Source organism: Rhinopithecus bieti, unplaced genomic scaffold (genome assembly GCF_001698545.2).
Source record: "Rhinopithecus bieti isolate Rb0 unplaced genomic scaffold, ASM169854v2 scaffold_757, whole genome shotgun sequence".
NCBI lineage: Eukaryota > Metazoa > Chordata > Mammalia > Primates > Cercopithecidae > Rhinopithecus > Rhinopithecus bieti.
In genome coordinates, this window is record NW_016803289.1 from 1803894 (window position 1) to 1824621 (window position 20728).

General features: G+C 37.8%; 1 protein-coding gene and 1 long non-coding RNA gene across 2 annotated transcripts in view; one reads left to right on the forward strand and one right to left on the reverse strand.

Moving 5' to 3' along the window:
• Positions 1–20728, forward strand: part of STK32A (serine/threonine kinase 32A) — a 151626-nt gene that overhangs the window by 118154 nt on the left and 12744 nt on the right. The window contains exons 7-9 of the mRNA XM_017872394.1: positions 89–178; positions 10167–10264; positions 18970–19086. Of these exons, the coding sequence (XP_017727883.1) occupies positions 89–178; positions 10167–10264; positions 18970–19086 (305 nt within the window). The remainder of the gene's footprint in view (positions 1–88; positions 179–10166; positions 10265–18969; positions 19087–20728) is intronic.
• LOC108529868 (uncharacterized) lies at positions 13415–20401 on the reverse strand. Its single transcript, XR_001885700.1, has 3 exons — positions 20316–20401; positions 14405–14494; positions 13415–13889 (listed from the first exon to the last, which is right to left on the reverse strand). It is a non-coding gene; the product is annotated as an uncharacterized LOC108529868 (long non-coding RNA).

The following is a 20728-nucleotide window of genomic DNA, read 5'->3' on the forward strand; positions in this document are numbered from 1 at the left end:
ACTAATTGGGTGCTTTCAGTTAAAAGCATGATTGTGCCACTGGGTTGAATGGAGCTTAACTTTCTGTGTGGTTCTTCTCTCTCTGCAGGGCACGTGCACATCACAGATTTCAACATTGCTGCGATGCTGCCCAGGGAGACACAGATTACCACCATGGCTGGCACCAAGCCTTACATGGGTATGGGTTTCATGAATGGCTTTTGTTTTACATTCCTGTAAACACCATCTATTATAGGTGAAATCATCTGGGACTTGCAGCTAGAACTGATAAGTTCCTGTCTGACTTCACCTGTGGAGCTTCTGATTTCATGGGTCTTCTCCACTAGCAAGCACCCGAAATGATTTTGATAGGAAAGGACCATTGATTACATTTTGAAAACTTATTTCATGAGTCAAGGAAGACCATTAGTACCCACTTCCTAACAAAAATATTAACTAATTCTATAAACACCTACTAACTGTCTCTGTGTGCTTAGCACTGTTTCATATGCCGGTGACCCTGTAGAAAGCAACACAGACAAGGTCTTCAGCTCCTGGAGCTTACATTCTAGTGGGAGCAGATTTATTTAAAAAAAAAAAAAAAAAAAAAAAAAAGAACCAAACTAGGCTGGGTGCAGTGGCTCATGCCTGTAATCCCAGCACTTTGGGAGGCTGAGGTGGGCGGATCATGAGGTCAAGAGATTGAGATCATCCTGGCCAACATGGTGAAACCCCATCTCTATTAAAAATACAAAAATTAGCTAGGCATGGTAGCACACACCTGTAGTCCCAGCTACTGGGGAGGCTGAGGCAGGAGAAGTGCTTGAACCTGGGAGGCGGAGGTTGCAGTGAGCCGAGATTGTGTCATTGCACTCCAGCCTGGCGACAGAGTGAGACTTCATCTCAAAAAAAAGAAAAAAAAAACAAAAACCAAGAAAAAGACAAGGAAGTAGGAAACAGTAATAAGCAGAATGGCAATAAGTGGCAAAGTATTATTTTAACCATTATTTACATAATACTGCATTACATGCATGGAGCTATAAACTTTGCAAAATGCATTCCCAGCTGTAATTTTAGATTTACTTGTAGTGCCATAACAATCCCATGAATTCTTCTTTTCGAAGATGAGGAAATTCTGGAGCTGGATGCTGGCATGCATCTGTGGTCCCAGCTGCTTTAGAAGCCAAGGCAGGAGGATTGCTTGAGTCCAGGAGTTGGAGGCTGCAGTGAGCTGTGATCATGCCACTGTACTCCAGCCTGGGTGATAGAGTGAGACACTGTCTCTAAAAACAAATAAATTAGTTTAAAAAAATGAATAAAGGTGAGGAAATTCTGCCTCAGAAAGTTTAAATGTCTTTGTAGTATCTTGTGTGTAGCGAGGTGAGGAACTTGTTTTGGCCTTGACGATTCAGCATTTACTAAGGGGTGACCAAAAAGATAGTGTTAGATGCAAAATTGTCAGTTGGTTTCACGTTTAGTTGTGGTAACAAATCAACTACAAACTCTAAGTTCACCTGTTGGGAGCAGCCATCTCTACATAGACACCAGAACTAGTTTTTAGCAGAACTAGCTTTACCTCCTGTCCAGCCCCAACAACGTAAGGAGAGAGCTAGTGCCCTTGAGGGGCACACAGTGTTCAGAAAGAGGGAGTTCTCCCTCCCTTCTCCCTGTGGTTGCTCCTAAGGGAAGTGAGTCAGATCTCAAAAGAATTATCTGTAAATTGTTAGAGTGACTGCAAGAAGAGGTACCTGGAATTTCATTCTTGGTTAGATATTTGTGTAGTTACCGGACTTGCTGACTGGTCCTGGAGTTAACACAGCCTGGTTGGCCATGGAAGGTTGATGAGTTTGGGGGCTAGTCTTTCTGGGGATCATAGCAGCAAGAGACAGGTATGCAGTGAATGTGACTGTGCTGGGGAGAAGGGAGGTGGATTAGCTATAGGCTGTGATCCCGCTTCACATGGGACCCTCCAATGCCCAGGAGTATAGCCTGGAAGGGAGGGAGGCTCCTGTCAGTGTGACTTCCTGAAAACACCACAAGTCCCAGTAGAGCTCAACATATCAGAATTACTGAGTGGAGCCTAGGCATAAGGTGGTTTAAAGCTCTTAGCATAATTCCTCTGTGTAGCTAGGATTCACAACTTCTGCCACAGACCCCTAAAGAGAGATTACTCTGCATGGGTAGCACATGTGTGAGGACCTCCCTGCCTCTATTACCCTTCTTTCATGTCCTAAAACAAATAGTGCTTTCTAGGAAAAGGTAGAAGGACGTGTGTGAGAGCCAGATCAGTCCTCCACCTCCATTCCAGGGTGGCTGAAACCAGTCCAGCAGAGTGGGTGAAGGAGCTTTGAATCAGATATGAGAATAGTTTTAAAATTCACAGAACTGAATTGTAAAGCATCTAAAGTAAATGTAATAAGCAAATAGGACTAAAACTTACTAGGTAACAGACTGAGCTGTCATTAGGCGAGCTCCTTATCCAGCAAAAACAGGGAGTTAGACACTGCACAGTTGCTGTCAGATGATAGACTAAAAACTACTCATGCTTGGCGGGGCACGGTGGCTCATGCCTGTGATCCCAGCACTTTGGGAGACCAAGGCGGGCGGATCATGAGGTCAAGAGATTGAGACCATCCTGGCCAACATGGTGAAACCCCATCTCTACTAAAAATACATAAATTAGATGGGCATGGTGGCGTGCATCTGTAGTCACAGCTACTCGGGAGGCTGAGGCAGGAGAATCGTTTGAACCCTGGAGGCAGAGGTTGCAGTGAGCTGAGATTGAGTCACTGCAGCCTGGCGACAGAGCGAGACTCCATCTCAAAAGAACAAACCAACAACAATAACAACAACAACTACTCATGCTTTACCCTAATTAGTTAAGATGCTTAAAGCAGGTAATATTGCTGTTTCAACTGGTGGAATTAAGTCAGGGGTGGAATGAATTGTATCAGCTAGATATGGTCAGAGTAATTCAAAGGCAAAATATTTTAACTTGAAATCAAGGACAAGAGCAATGCCATTTTCTTTTAGTATTTCATTCTCTTCCCCCATGTAACTAAAGAGAGAGAGAGAGAGAGGAAAAGAGAACCCGCTACATGCAGAGCCACCTCACTTTCCAACAGAAATCTATGAGAAAAAAAAAATGAGCCTTATTTTCTATAATACTTGAACAACTGCAAATTTCATGGCTTCCAATTAGCAGTGGGGGGAATAAATCTCTTTTGTCACTTCTAAAATAATGGACACATATAATTCAGCCTATTTTCTGCCTAAAACCTGTGGTACTCAGATGATAAAAAAGCATATCCAAGCCTGCTGCTCTGATGAGTTTATTCTCCAGGTTTCCTGGGTTTCCATATTAAGGGCTATTTTCTTGGAGCCAAATCAGAAAATGTGCATGTGGGTTTCCAGGGTTGGTTTCCATGGTGAGAGAAGTACGAGGAGGCCACCTTTCTTTCCTCTCCCCAGTGGTTTTAAGTATAATATCTGTATAATGTAATTTTTTCAATGTTAGCATTTCTAGTCTTCTCACAAGATAGAACTAGGGAATTGGAATCTAGGAAAAATTCCGTGCACCTTCCACTTTTACCCTTGTAATTAACAATGACAAATATTTCTTGAAATCTTTCCCCGGACCAGACACGGTGTTAAATGTTTTACATTTATTTATTCATTTATTTTTCTCAGCAGCCCTATGGGGTAGACTATACTTATCACTATTTTATAATGAGAAAAATCAGAAGCTAAATAATTTGGCCAAGATCACATGGTTAATAACTGAAAAGTCTAGATTTAAATCAAGCTCTGTATGATTTGAGAAATCAAGCTTTTCTTAAAAGGAAGATTAGCAATAAATAAAATGTGTATTTGTAAATATTTTTATCTGTGGTTTTTAAATGGTTCTGAGTCAACTTAGTTAGGCTAACATATTGCAAATGTTTCTTGCCTTATTCCAAAATGATTATGTGATTGCCATACTCCACCTTTTGAATAGGAGTCTTTTGCAGAGGTATTGTAAGTAGAAGTCTGCTGTCTCTTTTTAAAAATTATGCTCCCAATGATTTGGTAGAATCTACGAAATCTATCAGCACCCATTTTATAGTGCTTCCATAGGATACTAAGTAGCAATTCACCAGAAAGAACAAAATAATTCTAAAAGAAAGATAACTAACCAAAATACTGAATGAAGATTAGAGAAATATTCATCTACTAACACAAGATGCTAAGCATATTTTAAATCAGTTCCATAGCTCTGTAAATAATAAGACAGTATACCAGTTCTTCACCACCTTCGATCCAGCAAGGAAGTTTTGCTTTTTACAATTCATTGTCTTCTACCTCTGTGCTCCCTCTGGTCCCTCCATTATTCCTTCTCTCTTCTCCTTTGTCTGTGTGAATATAATCCAGATTACTTAGAGTTAACCAATTAAAACACTCTCCTCCAAATTATATATATACGTATGTATATATATGTATATGTATGTGCATGTGTGTGTGTGTATATGTATATAAAATAAGTTCACTATGGACTAGTAAGCAAAAGGTAAGTAAATTAATCCCTTTGCCAATAGATATTTATGGTTTATTTCCAGACCTTTTTTCCTAAGCACAAACACACACTGTTTACGTTTTTAAAATATTTGATCATGCTAAATGTAACCTGAATTTTCATTTTATAATGTAATAATAATGATAGCATCATATATTGAACATTTATTGTTCCAAGCACTTTGCTAAGTTTTTAACATTTATTATTAAACTCTCAACTCCATAAAATAGGTTTTACTATTGTTTTGATTTTATAAGTTAAAAAAAAATCAGGCCTAGAGAGAGAGTAAGTCATGTGATCATAATCACACAGCAAGTGATTGGCAGAGCATGAAATTAAACCCAAGTCTAGAAGCATGCAGTGCCTGAGACATGGACGATGATGTGACAAATGATGAAGGTAGAATGGCTGACATTGCTGAGCTCTTCCTAAATGTTAAGCACCGTTCTAACTGCATGCATTATGTCATTTAAACTAAAAACAATTCTGTGGGACCAGTACTATCATTACAGTTTTGTTACAGTATAATATATTAACATATAATTATTGTATATTGTATATATAGTACTATTGTTATAGTATATATTGTTCTCACTTCAGAAATTAGCAGACTGAAAGGTTAAGAATCTTGTTGAATGTGAAGCTGGAGACAGTCATAGGGGTCTGATGCCAGAGCCCTAACTCTTTACGTGCTGCAATACTATCCCTTTGTTCATGTCAATAAACATGCCTCTGCTAAAAATGGAAACTCACTTCTCTTAATCAGTTTTTTACTGTTGAATATTAGGTTGTTTCTCATTTTGAAATACAGGTAGAGCATCCCAAATCCAAAAATCCCAAATCCAAAATGCTCCGAAATCCAAAACATTTTGAACGCCAACATGACGCTCTAAGGAAATGCTCATTGGAGTATTTTGGATTGATTTGGGGATTTGAGATGGTCAACCAGTGTAGTGCAAATATTTCAAAATCCGAAAAAAAAAAAAAATGAAATGCAGAACACATCTGGTCCCAAGTATTTCAGATAGGGGATACTCAACCTCTACATTTAAATTTATAGTAAAAATCCTCTTAGCAGAATTATGTCCTGGAACTTACTTATTTCTTTGTGATAAATTTTCATTCAAAAATAATAGTGTGTTCTCTTACTGAGGATTACTCAAAGAAAATTTTGTGCTCTCACCACAGAAAATGGTAATGTGGGTAATGTGAGGTAATGCACATGTTAGTTAGCTCTATTCAGCCATTCTACAATGTATTTATTTCAAAACATAGTGTTGTATACAATATATGCAATTTTTATTTCTTAATTAATTAATTTGATTAATTAAAAGAGCAAAATAATTTCTGGTCAAAGGCTTTACATGTTAATACATTTCTGTTCTGAAAATTCATATCGATTTGTACTTGCTCTGGAAGTGTCTGAAGATATTCATTTCCCTGCATTCTCATCAGTGCTACACTATCAATATCTTTAATTGTCCCAAAAAAGATAAGTAATAATGATATGACATTATAATATCATCACAGTATTTCTTTGACTTCTTTTGTCAATTGCCTGTTCAAATTATTTGCTCCTTTTCTATTAAGGTGTTAATACTTTTATCCTATTCCAATAGTTCTTATTAATTATATAAATAATTCTTACCTTTTGTATATTTGGAATATGAAATCCTAGTGTATCATATTTGTTGTACATTTCATTACAAATATAATTTCTCATTTTTAATTTGTTGTTTTATGACCTATTTTGACACGAAAAGCTTGCTAAAATATTATCAAGCCACTTATCTTTTTACTTTATGTTTTCTAAGTTTGATGCTATTCTTAGCAAGGCCTTCTTACCAGATTTTAGATGTGTTTTCTTAATAGTTTTATTCTGATTATGCTTTCATTTTTTTTTACTTAACTCTGCTGTATATTATTTTGACTGAACATATGTGGCAAGGATCTGACTTTATTTTTGTATGATTATTAAATAATTGTTTTGAGACCATGTATTAAATAAGTCCCTTTCCATACTAATTTGAAATATGTTCATCATAAACTAAATACATTTTTGTACTAACATCTATATTCTGTAGATTTCAAACCTTTAGCTTTATAGGTTAATACATGGGATGCAGGACTCTCTCTTCATTCTTTCCCAAAAATATTACTTCCACAATTTTTTTTCTTGTAGATGAAATTTAGGATCATTTTTGTGAAGTTCCATGAATTAATTCCATTACATGTATAGATTAGCGTTGGGTCCCTTTCTTTATGTCCTGGCCAAAATTTAATATCCATGTTTTTAAAAAATCTGAAAACCAAATGATGGAAATCCAAATATCTAATAAACCTATTAAAATGTGGGTCAAGCTTATTAGTAAACAAGACAATGCCAATTTAAACCACAGTGAAATACTATTACACACTCCCCAGATTGGCAATAAAGGGTCAGTTATTCCCAAGTGTGGGTAAGGATGTTCAGCAAAAGGAACCCTGATCTAATACTGGTCATAATGTGAATTTATACACCACTTTGGGAAACAGTTTGGTGTTCTCTAGTACACAGAAAAGATACACATTCCTATCACCAACAGTTCCCCTGCCAGGAATGAACTCTAAAGAGATATGCACTTATAGGAGTCTTACATGTATAGGAATGTGCATTGTTCACAATAGTCCCAAATTGAAAATAACCCAAATGGCTATCAACAATGGGATAAATAGGTAAATTGCAGTATATTCATATAGCACTAAAAGTGAACAAACTTAACTACATGGAGCAACTTGGATAAATCTTATACGCATAACATTGAGTAAGAAAAGTAAGACACCAAAGAATACAAGGAATACGATTTGATTTAATAGGATTTAATTTAATGGAATTTTATAGAATACAAGGAACAGATTTTTTTTTTTTTGTTTTGTTGATGTTTCCTTTATTATAAAGCACTGAAACAAATAAATAGGTAGCTAGCCAATTTATCCACAGTTTCTGGGAGCTATATAAGATAGGCAAAGCTAAACTATTGTCTAAAAATATGTACATAGAGTTTGATCTATATAGAAAAACAAGAAAATTATTAACATAAAATTTAGCACAGTGACTTCTAGGGTTATGAACAGACTAGGACAAAGTGATGGCGACAAGACTCTATTTCTTGATCTGTATTATGGTTATATGGACATTTGCTTATAACTGTTTGTTAAATTCTGCAGTGTTTTATTTACTTTTCTGAATGTATGTATAGAAATACTTAAGGAACAATACCAAACAAAATACTCAGTGGCTTTTTTGAAGGACACAGCCCTTCTCCAACTCTCTTAGTACTCTCTTAGGTGCAGGGAATCTTCTTGAAGGGTTGGTGAAAGCCCTTCAATATCTTCCTGCTCTGGTTTCTCAGCTATTTGAGGGCTCAAAGAATTACTCACCTGTTATGTTTTTGTATGTTGTCATAAAGTTTCTTCTTAATGTTCCACAAAAATGCTTCAATGCCTTGCATACCATGAATATTTGCTGAATGAATAAATGTGTATTAAAATGTTTTCATGCCTGAAAATAGACCAGGTAGAAGAGGATAAAAAAGAATACTGGATAAATAACGCTGGAATAAAGAAAGAAAGTGAAAAGAATATTCTCGTAAACCCCAAGGATAATCCAATATGACAGATACATACCTTTTTAGAGTAATGTTTATTCTATAGGCATTTTCTTAGCACAGTGGCTCTGATTATCCCTCAAAGTTCTTTGTAACTTCTCTAAGTGATATGTCTGTCACCCGTCACCTGGGGACTATCTGATATGACTTGTTGTGAGATACTGAGAAGGGGAAGCAGAAATATAGTCCATCTTGTCTGTGGGAGTAGTGTGTGGTAAGAGCCATTATCTCCCAAATTGCATTGGGAGCTGTAACTTGCAGAAAGGATGCAGTGATGCATGAGAGGTGAATGCACTAGGGAAATAGCCCTACTTATTCCTGCTGCATCAAGCTCTTATAGTCAGGGCCAGTCTTGGGCATTGGGATGTAAGCACTCTACCTCTCTACTTGGATGTCGTCCACAGGATTTTACTTAAAAAGAACATGAGTGCACTAGGTAGGGCAAACCTGTGTGTGCAGGACCCATGTCATACCAGTTTCCTTTGCCCAGAACCAGCACTTTATACAGCAGGCTTGGGATCAGTCATACGTGTCTTTCAACTAGGCCAATTATTATGAATGTTTGCCTCTCTAGAAGCATACCCAATGTTTCTGAGCACTTTATAAGTGCTAGGCGCCATACTGAGACTTGGATATGGATTATCACTGTTGATTTCTAACTCTATAAAGATTGCCTTATTGGCTGGGTGCAGTGGCTCACACCTGTAATCCCAGTACTTTGGGAGGCCAAAGCAGGTGGATCACCTGAGCCCAGGAGTTCAAGACCAGCCTGGGCAACATGGCAAGACCCTGTCTCTACAAAAAACACAAAAATTTTACCGGCTGTGGTGGTACCCACCTGTAGTCCCAGCTACTCGAGAGGCCAAGGTTGGAGGATCACTTGAGTCTGGGAGGTCGAGGCTGCAGTGAGCCATGATTGTATCACTGCAATCCAGCCTGGACAATGGAGTGAGACCCTGTCTCAAAAAAAAAAAGAAAAAAAAAAGAGGAAGATTCCCTTATTGCTCTGATTTTGCTGTTTCGCAGGCTCTGCCAACTTTCTCAAGGTCACAATAAGTAGTGAAGGTAGAATTTGAAGCCAGACAGCACAGCTGCAGAGCTAATGATCACAACTATTGCTTGAGCAATTGATTTGTTCATTCATTCAACAGATTTCTCTCCAGTGATTCTGAATGCCAGGTTCTGTACTAGACAGTAGGAATATAGTGGTAAGCATGCAGAAGCATTCCCTGCCTTTGCTTTGTGCTTCATTCTCCCTATTACATCCCTCAGGAGTTAGGTTTATTCGCAGAAGGGTAAGTAAAGGGTTCATGGTGTGTCAAAGTGCTTAGAGAATGCATAACTTGGGGGTCCTCTCTGGGGCTAAAATTGACTATAGCTCTGCCTTCCATTGGAATCAATTGAAAGAACTACAGTTACAAAGTGTAAAGAACCCACAGCTGTTGTAAAACCTTACACTCTCCAGAATGCTCGCTCCCTCTTTTCTCCCTCCCTCGTCTCCAACAGATGGTTGCAAGTGTGTCCCTTGCTGCTTCCAGGTGACTCTGTGATAGATAGATTGTCCAATGTATGCTCTACCAAATTTGGAGCATTGTCTGCAACTGTTATAAAAATTTAGATCCTTTAGTTCAAACCTTCCCAATCAAAACAAATAACATCTTCTTAGCCTTCTTGATTTTAGGGTGAGCCACATATTTGAGGCCAAATAGGACCCACATTTTAATCAGTACATGATCTAAGTAAGAGAAGAGTTTACCCACGAAGGCCTATGCGTGCCTGTGTGTGTTGGCTGATGAATGAGGCTACTGAGAGAGATTAGAAAATCAGAAATGTTTGCCTGCTGAGAGTAATCTAGCAATGGATGATAAACATCCATCAAAGTGTTTATATTTTTCATCCTGGTAATTCTCCTTTGGAGGAACATGTTGAGAAAATATAATATTAACGTCTCAGGGAATCAAACTGGTCTAATTTTTCGTGTTTTTCAGCACCCGAGATGTTCAGCTCCAGAAAAGGAGCAGGCTATTCCTTTGCTGTTGACTGGTGGTCCCTGGGAGTGACGGCATATGAACTGCTGAGAGGCCGGGTACTGTAGTATTGCATTTCCTCTTTGGTTATTTTTCCAGCAAGTTCTATTTTAGAATGAAAGAATGTATTGTTTGCTACGAACCAAGCGGTTCACTTGAAAGCCGAAATCAGCTATGCCATGTGATGTTGATAATACCCCTTGAGATTTCTACACAGGTTAATTCATTTGTCCCACATATGGGACCAACCAAGTCAATTAACATTAAATTACACAGTTAAAAGTAAAGGAATAATATGGATATTATAAACTCTCAAAGAGGGGAAATCAATACACCTCACTAAATATCTTGTGTAAATATCTGTGTTTGTTTAAATAAAGTTCATTTTGCAGTCACAGTACAGGACTCTAATTCAGACATGCCTCACCAAGGCTAGTGTGAATTATTGATACAACACAATTCATGCTCTGTCGTGTTGGATTTCTATCACTTGGCTCCTGGGTTCTGGGTTCAGTGACAAATTAGAGTCATTTCCTTTTAAAGGAAACATTTCTCAAACTAAGAAATTCTTTTCTGGAAAAAAGAGATGAAAAGAAAGCAAATATGCTGCAGCATATTTTATACAATTTGTGCAAACTATTACATAATGGAAATACGCTCCTAAGGTTATATCTTAGTCATCTCTGCTTACCGTAATAAAATACTACAGACACGACGGCTTAAATAACAGACATTTATTTTCTCAGTTATGGAGGTTAGAAGTACGAGATCAAGATGCCAGAATGGTCGGGTTATGGTGAAGTCTCTTTTTGGCTTGCAGACAGCAGCCTTTTTCCTGTGTCCTCACATGGCAGAGAGAGATCTTTGTCTTCTTATAAGTCCACTAATCTCATCATGAGGGACCTACCCCCATAAACTAACCTAACCCTTATTCCCTCTCAGAGGCTCTGTTTCCAAATACCATCACATTGAGGGTTAAGGCTTCAACTGAATTTTGAGTGGGACACAAACATTCAGTCCATGACGCTCTACCCTTGACCCCTCCAATATTCTTGTCCTTCTCATATGCAAAATACATACATTCAACAGTCCCAAAAGTCTTAACTTATTCCCGTATCAACTCTAAAGTCCAAAATCTCATCTAAATATCATAGAAATTGTGTACGGGTGAGACTCGAGGTATGATTCATCCTAAGGCAAAATTTTTCCTCAGCTGTGAACCTATAAAAGCAGACAAGTGGCCAGGCACTGACTCATACCTGTAATCCCAACACTTTAAGAGGCAGGAGGCAGGAGGATTCCTTGAGCCTAGGAGCTCAAGGAATATAATATCCAGCCTGGGCAACATGGGAGACCCTGTGTGTAAAAAACCATTTGTTTTTCTAATTAGCCAGGCATAGTGGGGCATGCCTGTGGTCCCAGCTACTCAGGTGGTTGACGTGGGAGGATCACTTGAGCCCAGGAGGTAGAGGCTGCAGTGAGCCATGATCCTGCCACTGCACTAGGCCTGAGCTACAGATGAGCCCCCATCACTAAAAAAACAAAAAACAAAAACAAGCAAGTTAAGTGCTTCCAAAATACAATGGTACCATAGCTGTGGGATAGACAATCTCATTCCAACATTTCAAAAGAGAAATGGGAAAGAAGGAAGGGGCATCAGCTCCTAAACAAGTCCAGAACATATCAAAGCAAATTCTGTTATGGCTTAAAACTTGAGAATAATCTTTTTGGTTTGTTGGTTTGCCCTCTAGATCTACATGGGCATGGGAGCATCACTCTCATGGCTGGCGATGGGGAGAGGGGACTTGCTTAAGTGGCTCTATACAAAGGCACTACCCACATGGCTCTCTGTGAAGGCTCTGTCTACACAGCTCTGTTGGGTGGTGGTCCTGCCCTTTGAAACTGAGGTGGAGGCAACCCTGCTCCCCAAGCCAGTGCACTCTGGACGTATAATGGAAATGGCAGCCCTGATGATCTCTGAATCAACTTCATGATCCTTCTTCCTTTTACTTGAAGGATATCACATGTTCACAGCTGGATAGCATTACGGTCCCAGCCTGTAAAGTCCAAGAAGTCTGACAGCCTTTCTTCATTCCATGCTACCTTCTCTATCTCCTTAAATTCAAACTGGCAGCATCTGCTAGTATAATCCCTTCTTTGTTTCTGGCTTCCGTTGAGATAACTAATTAAGTTCATGAGCTATGCCCTCTATGCCTATCAATTGATTGTTCAGCTACACTCTAGTGTTCTCTTCCGAACAGCCTTGCTCATTTTCTGTAATATGGATAGAAATCTTCAATTTCTGGTTGCTTTTTGCTTAATTATTTTTTCTCCAATTCAAACATTCCCTTTCACATTTCACTATAAGCAGACAGGAGGAACCAAGTTACTCCTTCAAAGTTTTGCTTAGAAATCTCCTCAGCTGGCCTGGTGCAGTGGCTCATGCCTAGAATCCCAGCATTTTAGAAGGCTGAGGCTGGTGGATCACCTGAGATCAGGAGTTCGAGTCCAACCTGACCAACATGGAGAAACCCCATCTCTACTAAAAATACAAAATTGGCTGGGTGTGGTGGTGGATGCCTGTAATTCCAGCTACTTGGGAGGCTGAGGCAGGAGAATCACTTGAACCTGGGAGGCAGATGTTGCAGTGAGCAACCATTGTCTCCAGCCTGGGCAACGAGAGCGAAACTCCATAAAAAAAAAAGAAAGAAAGAAAGAAAGAAAGAAAGAAAGAAAGAAAGAAAGAAAGAAAGAAAGAAAGAAAGAAAGAAAGAAAGAAATCTCAGCTAAATATCTCATTTCATCACTCACAATTTCTACCTTCTGCAAAATAGTAGAACACAGTTCAGACAAGCTCCTTGCCACTTTATAACAAGAATCACCTTTCCTCCAGTGTCCAATAACATGTTCCTCATTTCTGTCAGACCTCACGAGAATCACCCTTAATATCCATATTTCTAGTGCATACATCCAAAGTCTTCCAGCTCAATAACTAGTTCCAAAGTCACTTCCACATTTTAAGGCATTTGTTCCAGCAGCACCCCAATTCTCAATACCAAAATTTTAGTCTGCAATATCTGCCTTAACAAAATGCCACAGAATGGGTGGCTTAGCCAACAGAAATTTATTTTCTCAGTTACGGAGACTAGAAGTCAGATTAACGTGCCATCATGGTTGGGTTCTGGTGAGGGCTTTCTTCCTGATTTGCAGACAGTTTTTTTCTTGCCCTCACATGACAGGGAGAGAGAAAATCTCTTTCTCTTCTTTTTATAATGAGGCCACTAATGCTATCCTAAGGGCTCCACCCTTATGACCTAATCTAACCCTACTTACCTTCCAAGGGCTTTATCTCCAAATACTATCATATTGAAGGTTAGGATTCAATTTAGGAACTTTGTGGGGGATACATTCAGTCCATAACAGGTTGTATACTCTGAGGTCCCAGTGATGGATGAAATCAGTGATTCCTCTAACACCAAAGAGTTGAAGACCTCACTTTAGGAGCTTGTTTATCCCACAGAACTAAGGAATTGGGTATCTCAAGTCATCATCCAGATACTGCAGCTCTCCTCTCTTAACTTCTTGGAGTCATTCTTTCTGCTGCTGTCAATAGTGCTCTTCTTTGATTCCACAACACACCATCATGATTTCTGCATTAAAAATGCCGTCTCCCGAGTAACTGACCTATTCACATTAAGAACAGTTGTTAGAAGTTGGGGTTATCTCATCAAGGTCCAATGGCTTTATCTTGCTCAGGAAATCAAAGATGAGTATTTCTAAAGCAAAAAAAGAGGAGGATCTCACAATTGTATCTGTTTCATTCACTCTGCAGGGTCCATTTTACACCCAAACATTCATTAGTTCATTGTTGGTACTCCTGCCTTTCCTGAGGGAATCATTGTAGCACTATTTCTTAAGCATATTCAAATTTGGATGAGTTAGTTAAATTAATGTGAAAGGATCAACCTTGTAAGCCAAATGTGTAAGTCCTACATAGGAAGCCTCAGATCCTACCTGTTTTTATCTCCTGATGGGCTTCTTTTTCAAGTTTCTAAACAAATCCAGTGAAGAAGTAGATAACGCTACTCTTCATTTTATGGGAAAACAGAGAAGAGAATCATACACTTACCTGAAATTAGGAACATATCTGCTCTTTCCCACTTCACCCTTAATTTTTTCTCCCCAGCCAATTTACTCACCTTCTGTGGTTTTGCTTCTGTGTTAGCCCCTTGCTAGCTCCTTCTGGGGTTCCAAGCGATTGTGCTCTGCCCTCATCTTTTATGACACACCTAGCAAAACAAAAGCTGAGGAGTGAGTTGAAACGAACAAACAAACAAACAACTACCTGTTATTCTTCAAACATGCCTAGGATTGTATTTAACTATCACCTATCTAAAAGAGGTATTTTTGCCTGCCTGGAAAGAATTTTGCTAAGAAAATTGTTTCTCTTCTTCCCGTATTATTTTACCTCTATGGTAGTTCCCTGTGATCTGATATGTCAACATTGACAAATTCATTTTTCTAAAGCACAGATATGACCTTTTCTGTTAAGAAAAAGAAAGTACTGTTGCTCCCCAGTGCTATACACACACACACACACACACACACACACACACACCCTTCACAAGCCTTATCTGCACCCCAGCCTTCACTCCCCGCAACAAACTTCAGATGTCTTAGGTGGGTATTCTTCGGAATTAGGTCAACGTTTCAGATTTTGCTTCCATTTGTATATTTCTGACCCCTCATGAACTCATTTTGGCCGCTTAGAACTTCTTTCTCTTCTCAAAGCATCTCTTGGGTTTTTTAATCTCTTGTTCCTTTGCCTATAAAGATAGTTTCCAAGGCAAACCTTGGTCTTCTTTAAAAATCACACTGTTTAAGGTTGGAAATCACTAAATGAAGTTTTAATACAGGATATGTCTTGATTGCAGGGCTTTTCAAAATCTTTATAGCCAATGTATTTTCGTCATTTCTAAGAAAGGACACACTATTAAACTATTCCAGTTTGTGTTGGGGAGGTTTTTCTAGATCTCTTCATATTCAAATTCTATTCATACCTATGACAAAATAGCACTTTCTCTAAGGAAACATCCTCTGACCTCCCTAGCTAAAGTGATCTGAATCTCTTGCAAACATTTATTTACTTTATGTATCCTGTGAATCTTCAGAATCTAAGATTATTAGAAAATATAGAAAACCACGAAAATGAAAGCGAAAATCAGCTATAGTTTCTAAGGCAAAGAATATTTCCAATTAAGAAATTAAACTTCCTTTGACCTTTAACTCCCACCTTAGCAGTTTGTCACATTCACTTCCAACTTGTTTCTGTTCTCATAAGGATACTCTATCTTCAGACAGATAGATATAGACAGATTTGTTGTTTTAGCAAAAATAGAACTATGTTTTACCTTGCTGAGCTTTTTTTTTTCATTTCATAGGATAAAATGTACAGCTTTCTAGTTCAGAACACCTAAATATTTTCTTTTTAAGGATTAAATCTATAGGTATATCAATTTTTATATTTTATCTCTTGTATATTATTAGGCTGTTAATTCATTAAAGGTAAAGTATGTATCTTATATAGGTTAGTATTATTCACAGTATTTAACTTCTTTTTTTTTTTTTGAGACAGAGAGAGTCTTGCTCTGTCCCCCAGGCTGGAGTGCAATGGTGCAATCTCAGCCCACTGCAACCTTCCCCTCCTCTACCCAATCAACCCTCCTGCCTGAGCCCCCCAAGTAGCTGGGATTACAGGCACATGCCACCATGCCTGGAAAATTTTTATATTTTTTGTAGAGGTGGGGTTTCACCATGTTGCCCAGGCTGGTCTTGAACTCCTGGGCTCAAGCAATCCACCTGCCTTGGCCCCACAAAGTGGTGGGATTACAGGCGTGAGCCACTGCACCTGGTCAAAATATTTAATTTTTGATAGGTATATAGTACATGTTTATTGAATGAACAGAGGAACAAATCACTACAAATCACTTAAACACCTTCTAGGAAAAAATCACCAACTAGGCTACCTGCAATTATGTTTCAAAATATAGCTTATCTGAAGAAAAGGAAATAACATTTAATTATAAGTATCAATACAACTAAACCACAGAGGAAGGGTGCTAAACAAAATTTTTATTTACAGAAAAGTAAATGTCTTAATGAGAAAATGTGCTTGAAAACATTCTCATCATTTCTGAGTTTGATTTCAGTCTTAATGAATGTGTCCCTTAACTGTTAATCTGCTTTGTCATCTCTCTGACTCCCTACTATCTCATAGTCATTGCAAAGGCAAAGGTCCACATCTTTTATAGTTTCATATTATCCAAAAGTATTAATTTAGGATAGGTGTGTACATAGTTTTGTACCCATTGTACATGCTTATCTGCAATTCTGAAATACAACTATATTCACAACACATCATTTGTTCCCATGTGACACTTCATCTTTTCCACTTTGTTTGTTCTCTATATGCTCATTGTTAGTTTAGATGCTGCCTTAGGCTTGTTTGATATATACTGTGATTGCATACTGTAATTTTTCTCTATAGCATGTATCCCATTTATTTAAGTGTGTGTGTGTGTATACAGTCTATATAATAAATTTACATGCTTTCTTAAGTAGACTCTAGGCCCCACCAACATAGAAACCATATGTGTCTTATTCTTCATTGTACCCTCAATGCCTGTGAAAGGTGCTGGAACATGGTAGGCATTCAATAAATAATTGGTAAATAAATAAATGTACAATTCTGGTAGTTGATTAATTCAAGTTAATTTTAAAATTTAGAACGGTAAAAGTAAATTAATGAATAAGATAAAGACAATGTGATTATTTTTAAATAAACCAACAGGTAATGGAGATTTTAAAAATTAAATTCAGTCACATGGCCTTATAAAGTAACTAGAGAAAAACGTACATACTTAAACCAGCTGCTTGTGGCATTCATCAATTAATTCATTTGTTTAAAAAATCATTTTATTTTCTCAACAGTAGGTTGAGAAGCAGCAATGAATTAAAATTAAGAAGAAACATAGAAAGAAGGAAAAACACATGTTCATGCACAAACATATAAGCCTAGAAGCTTGAGTATACTAAGCCTAATCTGATTCTTAGTGATAAACATGGTCTGAATCATATGGAGTAACCTAACCCTTTGGCTACTAAATTATCAATAAACATTGATAATGGTGATAAAGCATCTAGCACTCCTTTATTGATACTGAGTTAATGAGTTATGTCTACTGTATAATTACCAAGACATATGATTTAGCTATGGTCCTTTATTTAGTGTTGAGGTGGAGAATATGGCAGTTGTTTTTAGACCTTACTTAAAAAGAAAAAAAAAGTTTGAATTAATCTCTCTTTCAAGGGTCACCTCCTGGCACTTCATGGTTCCATGAATAACTCACATTGACTTGCCATGTGTAAAATTAAGCCTTTCTTCCCATCACTTTTCTTGAGGACTCATTTTGCTGTTCACTATTCATTCACGTTTACATATGCCCATTTTAACCTTTGTGTCAATAACGATAAAAATCTCTCTCCTGTATTATGTCTAATACTGTTAGCCACTCACTCTGTTGAGAAATTTACACATATTATCTCCTTTAATTTTTCCAGGAATCTCATGAGATAGTTCATTTTACAGATGAAGTAACAAGTTCAGAAATTGAGTGGAGAGGTTTAACACCAAATCCTTTTAACCTCAGACACTTGATTATTTTATATTACCTCTTAACACTGATTTACTAAAGGGAAAAACTTAAACCCTTTCCTTTCCGCCAATTTAGGTCATCCATCAACAGTCATTTATTAAACATCTTAAAAGGGCCAGGCATGTGATCAATGTGTATTTCCATATTAACTGTACTGTGGCTAGTTAATCAAATATGCAAATTTTGTTCATTAAATAAACATGTATTATATACCTACTGAATGCTTGGTCTCGTGAACAAGAATGATACAATCTCTGGCTTTGAGTAGCTTACAGTTCACATAAAAGACATGAAATTTCAGTGTTGGCAAGTCCCCTACAAAATAATATAGATAAAGGCTGTCCTCTAGTGTAAAGCTGTGAAAACTGCAACTAATCCACAGTTTTCTTTTAATTTCTTTTCTTTTTAAATTACTTTTCTTCAAAGTCCAAACTGTAGAAGAACCTGGTTCTTCCCCGCCAAAATTTTTTTTTAAAAGCTTCTGCCTCATCACAAAATTCTCCACCATGCCATACTCTGTGGAATCAGGGACTCATAGCATTTGTGGGACTGGAGTTGATGTTTTCTGAGCAGCTTTCTGTCCTGAGCTTCCTCATTATGTTGCAGTGAAAGGGATGGTATGGTAAAATTCTGGATTTCCTTGCAATCAACCCTTACATAATAATTTTTTAGACTTCCGTTTATTGAGAACTTGTCCAGTATTTTGTGTTAATACTTATATAAGTTACCTTATAAAACAATTTCAAATCAGCATCTCAGAGGCTGATTCAGCCCACTTGAATGTTTTGTTTGGCTCAGTGGAGTGTTCAACTTTAAAAATTATGATATTTTACAAGCAACCATATGTTTCTAACAACTATTTAAGAAAAAGTAGGGGGTCTGGCAACACAGGACCACCTACACATATGGCAACACAACAGTCAGCTGGACAGGGTTAGAAATTGATATAGGTATTTTACTGGTTGAAAGTTTAGCTTGGAAACATTTGGAAAAATTTTTTTTCTTTTGCCTTATACAAATGAAGACTTTTACTTCTTTTCTCCCTTAAGAGACCATATCATATTCGCTCCAGTACTTCCAGCAAGGAAATTGTACGCATGTTTGAGACGACTGTTGTAACTTATCCTTCTGCCTGGTCACAAGAAATGGCATCACTTCTTAAAAAGGTAAGAGGGAAGACTGCATGTCAAAAGGAAGTAACAAAAGGAAGCAGGCCCTCTGGTTTAAGTTTAGAAGTTAGTATACAATATCGGGGACAGTCATGATAATGTACATTTCTAGAGTGTCTTTTCTAGCTGTTAGCTTTCAAATACATGGCTTCATTAAGTCAACTCAGAGTCCCCTCGGATATCCCAAAGCCATCTTAAACTCAAAAGACTCCTTTATCTTTGTCTTTCCTGAATTTCTTCTCAGGAAATTCTCTCAGTGACTGGTTTCTCTATCCAAATCCACTTATGCCAGTCAGAAACCGGGACTCATTTGTCATCTGCATATTCAATTCATCACCAGGTTCTGAAATTTTATATTTTAAGTATTAAAATATTTCACTTCTCTCTGTCCTCACTATTTCCCTGATCCAACTGCCATCAGTCTAGCTTTATAATGGGTTTGCCCCCGTACACTTTTACCACTCCATTCTATTCCCCACTCAGCCCCATAGTGGTTTGTTAAAGGACAGTCCAGGATATTTTCCTTGTTCTTAGAATAAAGATTAAAATAATTTTATGGTACAAAATACCTCTCAAGCCTTGTTTTGGACTTTTGAACTTTTGTCCCCCCTTTGACTACACATAAACTGCTTTGGCCTTTTTCTTCGTCTTTTCTTTCTTTCCCCCTTCTTCACTTTTACATACCAGTCTTTGTCTCACCACAGGACCTTTGCACATGCTAGTACCTATTCCTGGAACAGTGCCTCCAATCCTAGTTCCTCCAGTTCCTCCTTGAGAGCAGTACTACTCAATATGGTTCACTGGTTCTAGTCCATAAATTTTTTCTGCAGGTCTATTATAAGAAAAGAACTTGAGAGAAGCATTTAGAAACTTTTATAACAATTGGACACTGCTGCAGCATCTAAACACACGATCAGTGGACTTGTCTTATTGAAGAGGGTCCAAGCTTGTTTGAGGGTTGTCGAACTCAAGTCACAAGGTGTCTATGTGGGGTGCTGCATACTGGCAATGCACAATAAGACCACATACTGATTTCAGTAGATTGGAAATTGAAAGACAAAAACAAACAAAATAACTGACCCTTCTACATAGTTTGGGAAGCACAGCTTTAGCTCTTAGCTCAAATATCACCTTTATGGTGTAAGTTCATGGAACACTATCTTTCCTTCATTGCATTTTTCAGTTTAAAATTATACCCAGCATTTGTGTGATCCTTGGTTACTTACCATTTTCCTCGTAGCTTCATGAGGGTAGGGACCGTGTCTGACATGTGTACCATGGTATTCTCAGCATCTAACAACACAGAGCCTGAGGAGAGACATTTGACAAGTATTTGAATAAATGAGGTCCACAGCTTTCATCAGATTTTCAAGGTACCCATGTTCATCAAACAGATGAAGAACAGTTATAGCAGGAGGTCAGCAGTGTATATTGAGTGATGATACAAAACAAGAATGAGGAACTGAAGAAGAATGGGCTTGGCTTTTTTTTTTTTGGAGAAAATTGCACCAGTTGTGGTTGGTAATGGAAAATAGCTTTAGTGGCTAAGGACTCATCATTTGTGTCTCTTGTTTTTGGAGTCAAGTTCCCTATTTTGGAATAGGGACATTGCATCAGTAATGTCAAAGACATAGAATGG